At 42.7% G+C, this 14,983-nt stretch overlaps 1 protein-coding gene across 1 annotated transcript in view; it reads right to left on the bottom strand.

The window, feature by feature from the left end:
• The window catches only part of CACNB2 (calcium voltage-gated channel auxiliary subunit beta 2), a 132,152-nt gene extending 117,392 nt beyond the window's left edge, over positions 1-14,760 (bottom strand). Inside the window, exons 1-2 of the mRNA XM_034643922.1 lie at positions 14,240-14,760; positions 13,308-13,427 (exon numbers count right to left, since the gene is read on the bottom strand). Of these exons, the coding sequence (XP_034499813.1) occupies positions 13,308-13,427; positions 14,240-14,308 (189 nt within the window). The 5' untranslated portion in view covers positions 14,309-14,760. The remainder of the gene's footprint in view (positions 1-13,307; positions 13,428-14,239) is intronic.
• Positions 14,761-14,983: the final 223 nt, after the last annotated feature.

The raw sequence follows: 14,983 nt of genomic DNA, 5'->3' as shown, positions 1-14,983 counted from the left end.
AGGGATTTGAATTCCAGAAAATATGAGGAAGAAATGAAAAGGATTAATTTAAAAACCTAGTCCTTACTTATACCTTAAAATGATACTGAAAATTTCTCCTTTAATATCTTAGTTTTACAAAACATGAACCATTTGTTTCTAGTCTTATATTTTTTGCCACACATCTTGGTAAAATATAAAGGCAAGATTTGGGGTAAAATGTAACATCTTTATAATGAAAGAGAGGAGTTTGAACGATATTTCTTTTTTCCTAAAAGTATGTATGTATATAAAATGTTTTGATGTTAGTAAAGGTCAGTCAGCTTTTATTAAACTCGAGCCCAAGAAAATCTATGAATTTGAGTTAAGCCAAACAACCAGGGTACCTTATCATCTTGACCCTTGAAATAATTTTTTATACTTCCCTGAAATATGTATGCTATTTCCTTGGCTAAAAAATGTTCATTGTAACATCACCAATATGGAATTCTTTTTTAAAAGATTGTTCATCTTTTTCTTAGTGTTGTTTCTTCATCTCTTCTGGATCACAAATGTCTTTGAATGTATGACAAAATCTGTGAGCCTTCTCCAGAGAAGTAGGCCCTTTCCATCCGACAGCTGGGCTTCTATTTCCAGGTCTTCGCAGACCCCTGAAATCAATGCACGTGTCCTCAAGGACCTTTGTCGAAAGCACAAGAGCCTTTGTCGAAAACCCAGCGTCCCCCCCTTAGAATGGCAGATGCCTCCCTCACTGTGGGGCATTACCCGAAGGAAGAGGCATGTTTTCCTTTGCTCTAGGTACTTGAGATTACCACATCCATTTGTCTTGGAGTTTTCCGTTTAGCTATAGTGTTTAGTCTAGTGTGGATACAGAGGTTGGGCAAACGTACAATACTCCAAACACTTTCATGTGCTATCCAGCTCTGAAGGGCGTCCTAGTTGAAGCAGTTGTCAGTGGCTAGCCATGTCAAGGTTTTGTTTTGCTTTCAGAGTTTTCAATGACCTGTGTGAAAATGAACAAAACCAAAAGATGCTTTCAAGTTGAGCGGATAGTGGGAGCTAATTTTTCTGTGGTTGGTCCTGGCTGCCTGCCTGGGTCGGCTTCCTGGTCTATGAGCTTCAGAGATGCTTTATCTTCTGTGAACTCCCATAAAATATAATCCGCATATTGACTGTGTTTATCCTTGCCTGGATTAGCTATTCGATTTGGACACTGACGAGCTGTTGGGAGGGGAGCCTGCCTGCAGGTTACAGAACATGAAGGCTGCCTGTTGTCTAATTGTCCTTTTCCCCCAGATGAGACCGAAACCTCCCACCATTTTTCTGGCTTCTTGGAAAAATAATTGAAATATTACATGTTCCCAGCAGCAGGACTTTTTCCTGCCCAGAGGTTTAGGGTTCCATTGAGAGGTTCACTACATGCAGCAGCCATGGGCTCTGGTCTGTCGTGGCTCATCGCTGTCCCACCAACCCTCCCTCTTTCCTCGTCACCTCCTGCCCCAAACAACTCGTTCGTGTGTCCATGCTTCTTACAGCCTTTCCTGCCCCATTGGGTTTTGTTTCTCTCCCCAAACATGTAAACTGGAAGCAACTTGAACTAAGATTGTCCTGTTGACGTTTACAATTTACCTCCTTTGTGGAAGTGTAACAAGTATTTGTGGAGTGAATGAATCACATGATGAGGGAGTGATAGGGGATGTGTGAATGGAGCTCTAAACCTTCGGATGTAACCACATTTTGCCATCTGCGTCTCGTGACTTAACTATTTTAGGAGGTTCTCTTGTCCCCACAGCTACGTGTGGCCTTGGAGAGGGGAAGCGGGATATACGGTTTGTTTCTCCTTCTATTCCAGTGAGTGATATGCAGAATGGCTTTTGGTGACTTTGTGCATCTTTTAGTGAAAAATAAAAATTGAATAGTTTTTGATGGAGATAACTGAAGAAGTCTTTTCAGAAACTATGTTCGGTAGATAGGGTCTGCCCCTTCACCTGTGCTGTGCTGTGTAAGGCTCAGGGTGAGGGAAGACGTTGTAGGAACCACGTCTGAACAGAGGTGGTCTCTGCAGGAAAAAGGAGTGCCCCTCCAAGTGGCCAGATTCCTGACTCCGTAGCAAGGCTTTCTGTTCTCAGTCATGGGAAAGAGTCCTTTCCAGCCCGGTTTCTGAGGAGCTGTTCTATTATGTAAAGATGAGATTTTTAAATTGGGATATCTTTCAAAGAAATTGAGGTCTATATGTAAAATCCACCTATGTGTATTCTGCAAACCTATTTCCAGAATTCTTGGTCTTTTTCAGGTTTGATCGCTTTCTTTTTTGGAACAATTAGTGAAGAAGAGAGAGAGTAATGTAAAGGACTCAAACATAAGCCATAAAAATGGCTGACGGGTTCCTCTGTAGACTACCTGATCTTTTGATTTGCTTTTGTTGTTGGTGTTGTTTTTTTAATTTGCTTTTGTAACATGGTAATATAACTGAAGAAAAAACTGATAATAGGACTTCATCATCATGGGAAAGAGTTTGGCTTCTTCTGTACTGATGAATATGCTATAATCGAAGATTGGTAAGTAATAGTGACATTTTTCTGCAGGTGTTGATTCTAAGTATATTATATACTAGAAGTTTATTGAAAAGAGGATGTCACCATCTCAATTATATTTTCAGGAAATTAAATACTACTTAAGGTTATAACAGGTGAAACCCGTGCCCCCCACCCCAGCCCTGATTAAAGATGGAGAGCATTGCTAATAGCTTTAAAGGCTCCCCTGTGGCCCTTGACCTTGCCATCCTCTGTATCAGAGATCATTACCCTGAATTTGATGTTTCTCATTTCTTCCTTTTCATTCTGTTTTGTCTTACCATATATGTTTATATTCCAAATAAAATACTGCTTTGTTTTTGTTGACATCCTATTAAGATGTTCTTTTGTGGGGCGCCTGAGTGGCACAGCGGTTAAGCATCTGCCTTCGGCTCAGGGCGTGATCCCGGCATTCTGGGATCGAGCCCCACATCGCTCCTCTGCTAGGAGCCTGCTTCTTCCTCTCCCACTCCCCCTGCTTGTGTTCCCTCTCTCACTGGCTGTCTCTATCTCTGTCAAATAAATAAATAAAATCTTTAAAAAAAAAAAAAGGCAGAGCCATAATAAACAAAAAAAAATTTAGAATTTCAGTTTTGCAAGACGAAGAAGTTCCAGAAATCTGTTATACAACAACGGCAATACAGTTAACACTACTGAACCGTACTCTTCAAAATGGTGAAGAGGGTAAAAAAAATATTTTAATGTGGTTAGTTCAAGGTAAATTGGAATTAAGTAGGATTTAAACAAAATTAAACCAAAATAACAGCCTTTGTGGGACCCCCGGGTTAGCAATCAATCCTGCTAACCTTAGAAATGCGTGCTAGGGGTTAGCAAAAGGTTCTGCCTCCAAAGAGACATTCACAAAACAATGGGGGCATCTATAATCCCAACTGCCCCCCTTTGTGTCTTCCAGCCCCCCCCCACCAGCACTGAGGGTCACCTGCTCACCACCCTCACAGCACCTGGCTCACATCGCTGCTAGTTTAACACTTAACACATTACTCTCAGTCAGTGACACACGTCTGGCATCATCATTAGACCATGGGTTTCTTGAGGGAGAAACCACATCTAACACATCTTTGATTTCCCTTCTCCTAGCTTCTAGCTCAATAGCATAATCACTCGTCAAATGTTCACTAATTGAATAAATTCTACTGTTTCACAGTTTCCATCATCTTTCATTTAGCTGTTGGGGCCAAACTCAAGAGTAGAGAGAGGACGACTTTAAGCAGCCTGTAAAGGTCTTTGTGTATTCCCTATTCAAATTGGGCAAAGAAAAAGGAGAAAAATCATGTATTTATAGCTGTGTTTATAATGATACAACAAAGATGTTCAGTTACAGCTCTCTAAGGAAAAAAAAAAAAAAAAGCTTGAGCTGAGAAGTTTATAATAATCCTTCCCAATCCATTTATGGCTTTGAAATAGCCAGAAGTCTGTATTATGTTAACAGTCCTTATAAGGGTTCTTGCACAAGAGTGTAGTTTTAAACATGGGCAAACTTCAGCCCTCTTGGTCTCCCATGAATAAAACCATAAACCCACTCCAAGAGTGTTGAATTAGATAAAGTATCAGGCTGTCTTTAAAACATGTAACTCTTATCCATACTCATAGGTCGATTGCCAAGATCAATATAACCATAAAGACATGCAGACCGATATATAATTTTATCCCTAAAATACTCAGGTGTTAGAAGAGAAGATGTGAAAAGAGCAAGAGGGCATGTTAGCTCGTTCTTGATAACAAAGGCAGGAATCTGTAACAGTGAGATGAGGCACAGAGAACACCTTTATCCTCCAGGGGCTCAAAGTCTAGTTCAGGACCCAGGACATGGGTCTCGGTCATGGGGATGGAGGGGATGCCTTCTGACCTTATGCGTGAGCTGCTGTAAATATCACATGATAGAGTGAGTGCCCATCCCTCCCCACGCAGGGCGGCTACTGACCAGCCAGACAGCACTCACCGCCGCATTAGAAATGAGTAACTTGAACACGATCGTCACCAAACAATGTATGGTGTTCATTAAAGAGAAATGGAAAGAGCGGTTTCGTAACTTCTAATACAGACTCCTCAGCGGACACTGAACTTGATGGCAGGAGCCGTGGGCTTGACACGTACCAGCTCATGCAATGATCACCACAGCTACCACTGAGCTTCACGCACGGCTTACCAAAAGGTCAAGCAGCCTGTCCACGGCAGAGACGAATCTGAATCCAGGATTCCCAGAGTTGTGAGGCTGTGACACAGACCACAAGACCGGAGGCACCTAAAATGCTTCCTATCTGACCCTTTACAGAAAAAAATTGCCAACCCTTGGACTAACTAAGGAGGATGAAGTTAATCTTGACAGAAGTCCGAACATGCAGAGAAGAGATTGAAAGAAAAAAATGGGGAGCTCAATTTTAAATGGGGGGGGGGAAGCGAACTGATAAGGATGCCAGAAAGAAGACGATGTGACACTAGGGAGAGAGGCTGGGGTAGAGCAGCAGGCAAAAAGTGGAAAATGTGGCAAGTGCAAGACAGTAAGGGGAAAGAGAGCAGTGGTTTTAAACATCGTTGTGGAGGGGATGCCTGGGAGGCTCAGTCGGTTAAGCAGCCAACTCTTGATTTTGGCTCAGGTCATGATCTCGGTCCTGGGATTGGGCCCCGGGTCGGGTTCTGTGCCTTGCATTGGGCTCTACTCTCAGCAGGGAGTCTGCTTCAGGATTCTCTCTCCCCCTCTGCTCCTCAGCCAGCCCTCACTCTCTCGTGTGCTCTCTAAAATCAATCAATCAATCAAATCAATCAATCAATCAACCAATCAATCTAATCGTGGAGGTGAAGCTCTGGATTCAAAGTAAAACCTACCCAGGAGTCCCAGTATGTCAGATGAATGGAGGGAGCTGCTTTGGCCGAACCCAGAAAGAATGTACAGAACACAGCCTGGCCTCTGCGGCAGCTCCTGGGAAACCCATCAGTTTGAAAGCCAGTGGCATGCCCGAAGCAGTGAAAGCCACAGGGTCAAAGGTCTGAGCACGGAGCACGTGGCCAGATGGACTTCCATGAAAGCCGCAGCAAGAGACAGACAAGGAGCCAGAGAGGTGGTAGAACTAGGCTTGTGCTGTAGCCAGAAAGGGGGCCGTGGTAGGGAAGAAAACCAGGGTGAGGCTTACAGAAAAGTCCAGGAAACACCTGATGAAAGGCCAACTGGCTTGATTAGAAGGTCACTGGAGATGTTCAATCACTTTCAGTAGAGAGACAGAGACAGGAAGGAGTTTCAGAGAGGTGGGGAAGAAATGAAGAACTGGAAACAGGGGGACAGAAGGTGTTGATGAAGGCTGGCACTAACAGAAAGTGAAAGATGGGATGGGAAGGAAGACAAGCGTTTCTTTTACAATAAGGAGGGATCTCTTTTTCCAAAATGGCAAGGGAGACAAAGATGGCAGTCCCTGCGGAAAATGGCTGCAACCATTCGCCCACGAAATCCAGGTCCTGGGGTCATGCCCTTGCACACGGACTCCAGGCTTAGCCACATGGCATGCTGTCACCAACGGGGTCTCAGCAAACAGGACACAGAAGGGACTCGAATATTCCCCACAGGGGCTTGTGCTCGCTCAGTGTGCTTGTAGCCCTGAAACCAGCATGAGAATGAGCCAACCGGCCTGCTGAGGGAGGAGAGACCACCTAGAAGAGGAGAAGGAGCCCCCAGGCTGACAGCTGCCCACCTACACACCTGCAGGAGGCCATCCCAGATCACCTGGTCACCAGGCAACCTGCCAACTGGCCAGCGAAGCACAGAAGAGAATTGGGACCTGAGGAAAAATGGTGGGACATTAAGGTGACAAGAGCAGTTCGCTCTGTGGCAAAAACTAACGGAGAGAACAAAGGAGAATTTGTCTGACGTCAAAGGCAGTCCAGGCACCAATCCAATGCTGGACGAACTTCATGGTCAAAACTGCACCAAAGTACTTCAAAACACTCTGAAGACACACAGCTTTGCATTTTCCTTTTTTTTTCTTTTTTTAAAGATTTTATTTATTTATTTGACAGAGAGAGACAGCGAGAGAGAGAGAGAGAGAACACAAGCAGGGGGAGTGGGAGAGGAAGAAGCAGGCTCCTAGTGGAGGAGCCTGATGCGGGGCTCGACCCCAGAACGCTAGGATCACGCCCTGGGCCGAAGGCAGATGCTTAACGGCTGAGGACCAGCACCCCGCATTTTCCTTTTCTGCCTTTCCATGTGTCTATCATGAACAGTGATTCCTGCAATAAATGTTGTCATTACTGTTATTTCTATTATTGTCACCTACCACGCAAGATCAACAGGATTGCAGTACCGGTGTCCAGGGCCATAACTACCCAGTCACACACACGAGTTAATGTGGAAGCCCAGCACAGGTGCGGGGGGCTGGCACACACCTTCTGATTTCTTACAGGTAGAAATAAAAGGCAATCTAAGTCGATGTGTATTTAAATTAACCCAGGCTACTGGAGATCGGACCCATTTAGCCGGCCTTCTAGTTCTATTTGAAAGGTAATTACTGTGAGTCAAGAAGAGCTGACAATTTTTCCAAGCAAAAATTAAAAGACAGCATTGAGATCAATGATGGGAAAATAATTTTAGCCTAAAATATTGTCCTAGAATGTCTATCATATTTGTGCTTTCTATGATGAGCGCTCTCTGCTGGATTTTCACCAATTACACGTTTTTGTTTTGTTTTTCCTATGAGCAGCTTTCTCATTTAATACTGCCACATGTTCTCTGGATTCTAATAGTCTCTTTGGTAGGTTTAAGAAAGTATGCAATATAGGCATATATATAAACTTCTATCTCCCACAAAATTTACTCAAATACACATACTCATTTTCTAAATACATTTTTATCATTTTTGGAATTAAAAGGTCATTTTCAGGCTGAAGGCTGAGCACACACATTCATGTTTTTTTCTTTCTTCTGAAAAGGCTGGTTCAGGGAATATTTCTAATTGGGTCAGATTCTCTCAATGTCTCAGGTTTTTATGGACTAAGACAATAGGAGAGAAACGTTTCCCTTTTCTATACAGCATGTTTACTGATGAATATGGGGGAATAAAACATGGTCAACTGAACATATGCTTCTTCCTAAAAATATGTATATTTTTTGAGAAAGTATAAACCCACAGACAAAAAGAACAGGAAATGAGAGGAGAGTCGACAAAAATGTAGACTATAGAAAGTGACAGTGGCAATTATCAGAGTAGAAAGAGTGAGAACATCAAGTACCAAGAGGCTGGAGACTGTAGTCTGGGAACAGGAACCAGACAAAAGGGAAGACCATCCCCTCTCCCCCAACCACCTATAAAGGACCAACAGCTAAGATGCGTTGCCAGTGCACTGGGAGCTTCCAGTGGGCTTTACACGTAATTAAGAGCACGACCGTACAGACAGCAAAAAGCACATCATTGAAGAAAGTCTCCAGTATGTAAAAATAATACCAAATTTTAAAAGTCTGAAGTACAGAAAAATTAAAATGAATAGCTCATGGGATGTAAGTGAAAATATTACAGCCACGGAATAAGAACAGTGAAGAAGGGGAGATGAGAAGAAAGCTCTTGGGAGTCAGAAATTGTCAAATATAAAAATTTCAACGGGTGGTCTGAAGATGAGAGGAGAATGACTAGACAGTAAAACAGAGAAAAAAATCAGAAGAAAGCTGTAATCAGATATCCGACAACCTGGCGAACCAGAAGGAGAAAAATATACAGTGGGGAAAATGATCACAATAAAAACTGGTCGCTTTCCAGAACAGAAGAGACTGGCCCTTCACAATGAATGTAGGAGAAGCCGGGCACGAGAAAGGAGAGCCATACGCGCCAAGGCAAATTTCAAAATACCAAAGGCAGAGCAGTCCTTGATGTATGGCAGAAAATTAAAAAACAAAACCATTAAAACCCCAATGACAGGTATTTATCATACCTGAATATTATACCTAGCCAAACTATGAATTACATGTGAGGCTAGAATTAAGACATTTTCAAGTTGGCAAGATCTCAAAAATGTAACTGTCTCCGGAAGGTTCCATGTTTTCTTGCTGCCAACCATTTCCTTATGTTGGCTTTTGCTTACGTTACTTATGAGGCCACTGGCCACTTTCTATTTACCAGCTAAGCTCCGTGTCCCTTCTGGAAGGACTTCCTGTTCCCACCAGCAGGGGGCAGTCTCCCCAACCCGATGCTCTGGACTCTCATACGGCATGGTTTCTGGCCAAAGACTTTCTCCCTAGAAGCTTTCTGCAGTCCGCCTTATTCTTCTTTGTGGCCCTGGCCTTGCAGCCCATGCACTCTGCAACAGTGCCCAATACAATTTCTTTAACAAGGAGACCTTCGCTGATGAGAGAACAGTTGATTTAAAACATCATGGTAATCCCTTCTACTAAGAAACTGCCCCGAACCTATTTCATGTCTGCTCCAATCCCTTCCACATCCGGACTTCCTAACTCAGAGTCTCAGCACATAGAGCAGAAGGGATCAGTTCCGGGGAGTAAGAGCAAAAAGAAAAAAGTTATTCTTTCAATTAAAAAAAAGACGGTCCAATGACCCAGCAATTTCACTCCTAGATATACACTTATGAGAAACAGAAACATACGCTCATGCAAAAACTTGTACGTGAATGTTCATCACAGCATTATTCACAATAGCTCAAAGTGGAAACAATCCAGATGTCTACCGGATGATAATGGATAAATAAAATGTTATTACACACACACACTGGAAAATTATTGGGCAATAAAAAGGACAGACTGACATACACTGTAGCACGATGAACACTGAAAACATCACTAAGGGAAGCAGGCAGTTGTAACAGACCACCTATTGCATGATGCCATTATATGCGAGATCTCCAGAGACACAAAATTGGGGAGTGGTTGCCTAGGACTGGGGGTTGGGAAGAAAAAGGAGCGAGTGCTATCTCAGAACATGGGATTTCTTTAAAGGGCAAGGAAAATGTTCTAAAGTTGATCGTAATGATGGTTGCACATCTCTGTGAATATACAAAATCTACCGACCTGTATACTTTAATTGCATGAATTATACCTCAATAAAGCAGTCTTTTAAAAAAGATCACTATGGGAATAAATTAAACCCATGTATTACTTGTCTTGAAGGCAAAAATCAAAAAAGCACCAGCTTAAATAAGGCAAGGTTTGCAAAGTATGGCAAAACTCAAGCATTTCAGATGAAAACACCAAGTGAGAAAAAAAAAAAACATAACAAAACAGGCCAGATCAGCTGATTTTTCTTTGCCTGAAAATTAAGACATAATTTGTTCGCTGTAGAGTTTACCAGTTGAAGAGATACCATCACAAAGTGCGAGTGAAAAGTACTGGCTTTTACTGGAAGCACAGAGCGCCTGGTTATAGAACCTTTTGTAGGTCACTTAATTTCAAAAGGCAACCTCTCTAGTTTCACTCCTTGCCAATCACCTTATTTCACAGACCTGTTCTTGAGGGCAATTAATGGGTAATGTAGTTCACAATTAAACAGGGCCCGGATCTGAAAGTACCGCTGAGGTTTATTCCAGGCATTCTCCCAGGGATCTTACTGCACGTGATCTGTGGGGGCAGTGAGATACAGCCCCCACTGAGAAAGTCTTCCTGCTGGAGGGATGCTATCTATGATGGTTACAACAGAAATGTGGCAAACTTTGGATTCTTCCAAGATGGTCGTGCAAAGTGTTTTAAACTATCTAAAATTAAACGATGAATTCATGTATTTTTAAACTTTAAAAGCTTCGTTTTAAAATAGGGCCCACAAAGTCGTACTGACACAAAGGCATGGTGGAAGGGGAAAGAGAAAATAAGCTAATGAAGGGCACCTGGCTGGCTCAGTAGGAAAAGGACACGACTCTTGATCTTGGGGTTGCGAGTTCAAGCCCCACGCTGGGTGTGGAGATTACTTAAGAATAAAATTTTTTTTTTTTTTAAGAGATTTATTTATTTATTTGACAGAGACAGAGAGTGAGAGCGAGCGAGCACAAGCAGGCAAAGCTGCAGGGAGAGGGAGAAGCAGACTCCCCCCCACCCCATGCAGGGCTCGATCCCAGGACACTGGGATCGTGACCTGAGCCAAAAGCAGATGCTTAACCAACTGAAGCACTCAGGCACCCCAAGAATAAAACCTTAAAAACAAACAAACAAACAAAAAACCAATGAGCTAATAAATAAGCCATCTCCAACCCCTCTTTTGCATTCCTTCTTCATGGGTCCTGGAATTAATAAACCAGACCTACCAAGCCACGATTTTCACATACACTTAAATCCTAGTCCTTCCAGAATCTTTCAGAACATATTCAAATTCTCAGTTATCCTACTGTAACTCATCTGAATATATCAAAGGCTTAAGGTATGGACCTAATAGGGTGCCTGGGTGGCACAGTCTGTCAAGCGTCCGACTCTTGGTAATCTTACAGCTTAGGGTTGTGAGATCGAGCCCCATGTCCAGCTCCTCACTGAGCCTGGAGTCTGCTTGAAATTCTCTCTCCCTCTGCTCCTCCCCCCTGCTCATGCACTCTCTGTCTCTCTAAATAAATAAATCTTAAAAAAAAGAAAAAGATATCAACCTAATATTAAGGAAGAAAAGTGGATGTAAATAAACCATTTTCATTAAACAGAGGAAACATTTCAATTGTTTTGCCTTTGTTTTAAATTCTCTTCCTTTTTCCTTTCCTCTTCTATGTTATTTGTCATGATAACCTTTTTAGTCTGTATGACAAGTAACGTGAACCTGGTTTGATTTTGGAAACAGGATTTTGGTCCATGCTGGTTAAGAGATATTTAACATTTCTACACAGCTGTGCCACTTAACCTTACAAACACTTGGACTTACAACACACAGTTATGGACAAAAACTCCCCAATCAGATTAACTAAAGACTTTGAAAACCAAACCGATAAGACAGTGGGTTGTACGATCATGTGGTACGAATCTGAGAAACTGGTTAATTTTGGTACGTGAAAATCACATGAATAAAATAGTGCAAATAAAACACTCTTATTTCTGGAACACAGACTGTTACTTCTTTTTTTCCAGACTCTTCTTTGCACCCTGGTGCAAAATACAGAAGAATTCAGATTCTCAATCATGACATAGATTAGCTCCACTGCAAACCTGTGGCCATGAACTTCACTAGTCATACATCCGTTGTTTCATCTTCTCCATTACTTAATTTTATGTACTTTTTTTTATTGTGTAAGAACATTTCACAAGCGATCTACCCTTTTAACATAGGAAGTGCAAAGTACAGTCGTGTTCACTCCAGGCACAATGTCGTACAACCGATCTCTCGAATGGATTCCTCTTGCATAACTGCAACTTTCTGTCTGTTGATTAGCAACTCCCCATTTCCTCCTCCTCCTCTCTTCCCAGCCCCTGGCAACCACCATTCCACTCTGTGCTTCTAGGAGTGGGACTGCTTCAGATGCCTCCTCTAAGTGGAATTCATCCCCTGTGGTTGGTTTATTTCACGGAGCTTCATGTCCTCCAGCTTCACCTACAGTGTCTCATCATCAGGTTTTAAATGGGTGAAGCCTGGTAGAGCAGATGAGTTGATGGCAACCGGGCCACATCTTGCTTTATCAGCTCCCCACTCCTGCTGTTTATGACTTGTCTTGCAGTCAAGACGGTGTCAGATCTGGAAATGACTTCCCTGCCAGCTGAGGTGAGAACAGTGTTTTGATGTATGGAAAGACTGCTTTTTAAAAGTCAAGGCCTCCTGGCAGTTCCTCTGTAAACTACTATGGCAGCTGGGCTAAAGGGCCATGAATATTACATAAGGGCCGTCCATGCATTCACGCCAGAATCTCCAAGCCACAATTCCCATAGCAACACAGAGATTTTACTCATCTCAGAGATGAAGCAGCCAGCAAAAGCGCCTAATGCCACCCTTGATTTTTTTTTTTTAGCAAGATCAACACAGTACTTACTCTTTTTCCAAAGCAATAATTTTTTTCAAAAGAAAACCAACAACCATGTGAAATGTGTTCATTTCAACGTTACCCAGATGGCACAAACCAAGGTACCGGAAGCCTGAACAACAACCTATGCTTTTAGAAATAGCTGCCATTCGAATGACTGCATGGGAAGAATTCACATCGTTACAATTCGTGAAACGAACCACCATCTTTGCTAAATACTGTACTTACAGATTTTATATCTGATTTGCAGTCCCCTACCCATATATACACACTTTATTACAGGATGGAGAACAGGTTCAAGGAAGGAACGTTTGTAACTAATAAAATCCTTTATTGCTTTATTTTTGAGAAGCATAATGCAACCCACTTTTTCAATATAAGAAAATACTACTATAAAACACCCATGGAGTAAAATTTGGGGGAAAGATTGTTCGAGCCTGAGAAAATACACATTACCTTGAAGAAAGTTGTTTTTCTAAGCAGAGAAATGGCTTACTGGAAAAATGAAGTGAAATCATTCTGTTATCAGAAGCAGATTTTTCCCCTTTGTAGATCTGGGGATCCTTTTCTGTGTGTCTAACCAGCCACCTACAGAAATGAGTCGGCTGGATTACAAAACAACATAAAAGCCAAGACCCCTCTTACATATCCCACTTCCTTTCTCTATCAAGGAAATCAAATACACTCCATTTCCTGCACTTCTTTAAAATCAGACAATGAAATACTGTAAGAAACCAAACATAGGCTTTAAAAGAAACTTCCACAGGTGGCCCATCACAGACCCGGCAAGCCTGGCAAAGAAAGAGCTTGGCAGAGGAGAAATGGTTTTACCTTTGCTTTTTCCAACTGGGCCTGGGCCTGTCGCTCTGCTTCTCTGCGCACTGCCTCCCGATCTTCCTCCAAAGAAACATCTGAATCGGATGGACGGCTGGTGTAGGAGTCTGCCGAACCCTTGAGAGAAAAATTTGCATTTTAAAATAGATTCCATCTATGATGTTTGCATTGGAAAAGTCTCATTGACAACAGCACTTAGCTTCCTAGATTCTGCTATAAATTCCTGAAAAGAGGAGAAATTAATCCATTTTGTGGCAAGCCATCTATAGACACCATGCTCTCGTCTGCAGACCATTCCCTAGGTAGGACAGTTGTGCCTACCAAATTACCATTCCTTCCCAAGGCTTATGTTCCAATGACTATCCTATCTGGAAGCCAGGACAAGTTCCTTTATAATTAAACCAGCTCCGTGGTGCAGTGCCCGGCTGAAGGGCATAGAAGGGTTTCAAGGATGGCTTCAAGAACAGACGACATGCTAAAGCAAGTATTTACAACCGGAAAGAAGATACGTGTACTAAAAAAACATAAAAGAAAGTCTAACGAGTTATAAACTTGAATTCTCTGCCATGACTCCCATTTTAACCTTAAGCATCCTTTTGTACCTTTCCATTCACCTGATACCTTCAGTGACAAAACTGTAAGAAAACAGCAGCCAGCTTCCCTCGATCCTTAAGCAACACATTTTCAACAGCTTTAAATAGACGTTTAATAAAAGCTGCCTAAAGAAAACACCTGCCCAGGATAGCTTCTTGGGCAATAAATCACAACATAGGAAAAGGAGCTCAGAAAATTATAGGACTCTCCCTCGCTCCGTCTCTTGCAATCAGGATCATATTACTAAATCACAGGAGCCCCTGCCAGCACTCACTGTAAGGACAGCAGAAGCAGCGACAATATAGTCTCCCCCAGACGAAAGCCCTTGAGCTTACACAGATATCCGAATTCTTCAGCCTTCCTCCCTTGGCTCTTTTCAGAAGCCTGATCCAGGTGGCCTTCATTAGCCAGACAGCGCCTTTCTCATCCGCAGCTGCAGCCCCGGGCACAGATCCTCAGTGCGCGCTGAGCCCTGGAGCGCCCCGGCTCCTTTCCTATCCATGCTCTGGGCAAGCCCCTCTTCTCCGTCCCTTCCTGCCTCCGGGGCTTTCACTCCCTACCCCGGAGGATTCCGATCCAAGGAGATTCTTATTTTCCCATTCCAGGGGTGGTGGGGAGGGGGAGAAACAAACACTCGAATGCCTTATATTGCTTTAAAAATAAAGAACACTTCAAGTGCATTCAAAGACAGGCATCAACTCCTCCTAAACTTGATGCATCTTATCACTCTAAATATTCTCTTCTCTGCGCTCGGATTGTTACAGGAAATTAGTTGTAAGAGAACCTTTTACAAAAAAAAAAAAAGAAACCCAGTGCAAAACGTATGCAGTGACATTTGCAAGTGCAAAGTTCAAGCCTTATCTTCAGAGATCTGCTGGGGGAGGGCGGAGGACGCACTCACCGCACTGGGCATGCTCCATATGTAGCCTTTTTACGCAGATGCCTACATCACACTGTTAGTCTATGTCAAATTGCCATTTTGCATCCGAAGTATAAACAGCTGGAAAGGGCTTTTCTGTTCTATAGTAACAGGCACATGGTATGTCTGTCATGTTGCTGTCTCAGTTGAAACATTCTCT

This window comes from Ailuropoda melanoleuca, chromosome 15 (assembly GCF_002007445.2).
Source record: "Ailuropoda melanoleuca isolate Jingjing chromosome 15, ASM200744v2, whole genome shotgun sequence".
NCBI lineage: Eukaryota > Metazoa > Chordata > Mammalia > Carnivora > Ursidae > Ailuropoda > Ailuropoda melanoleuca.
This window is presented reverse-complemented; position numbering and strand designations above follow the sequence as displayed.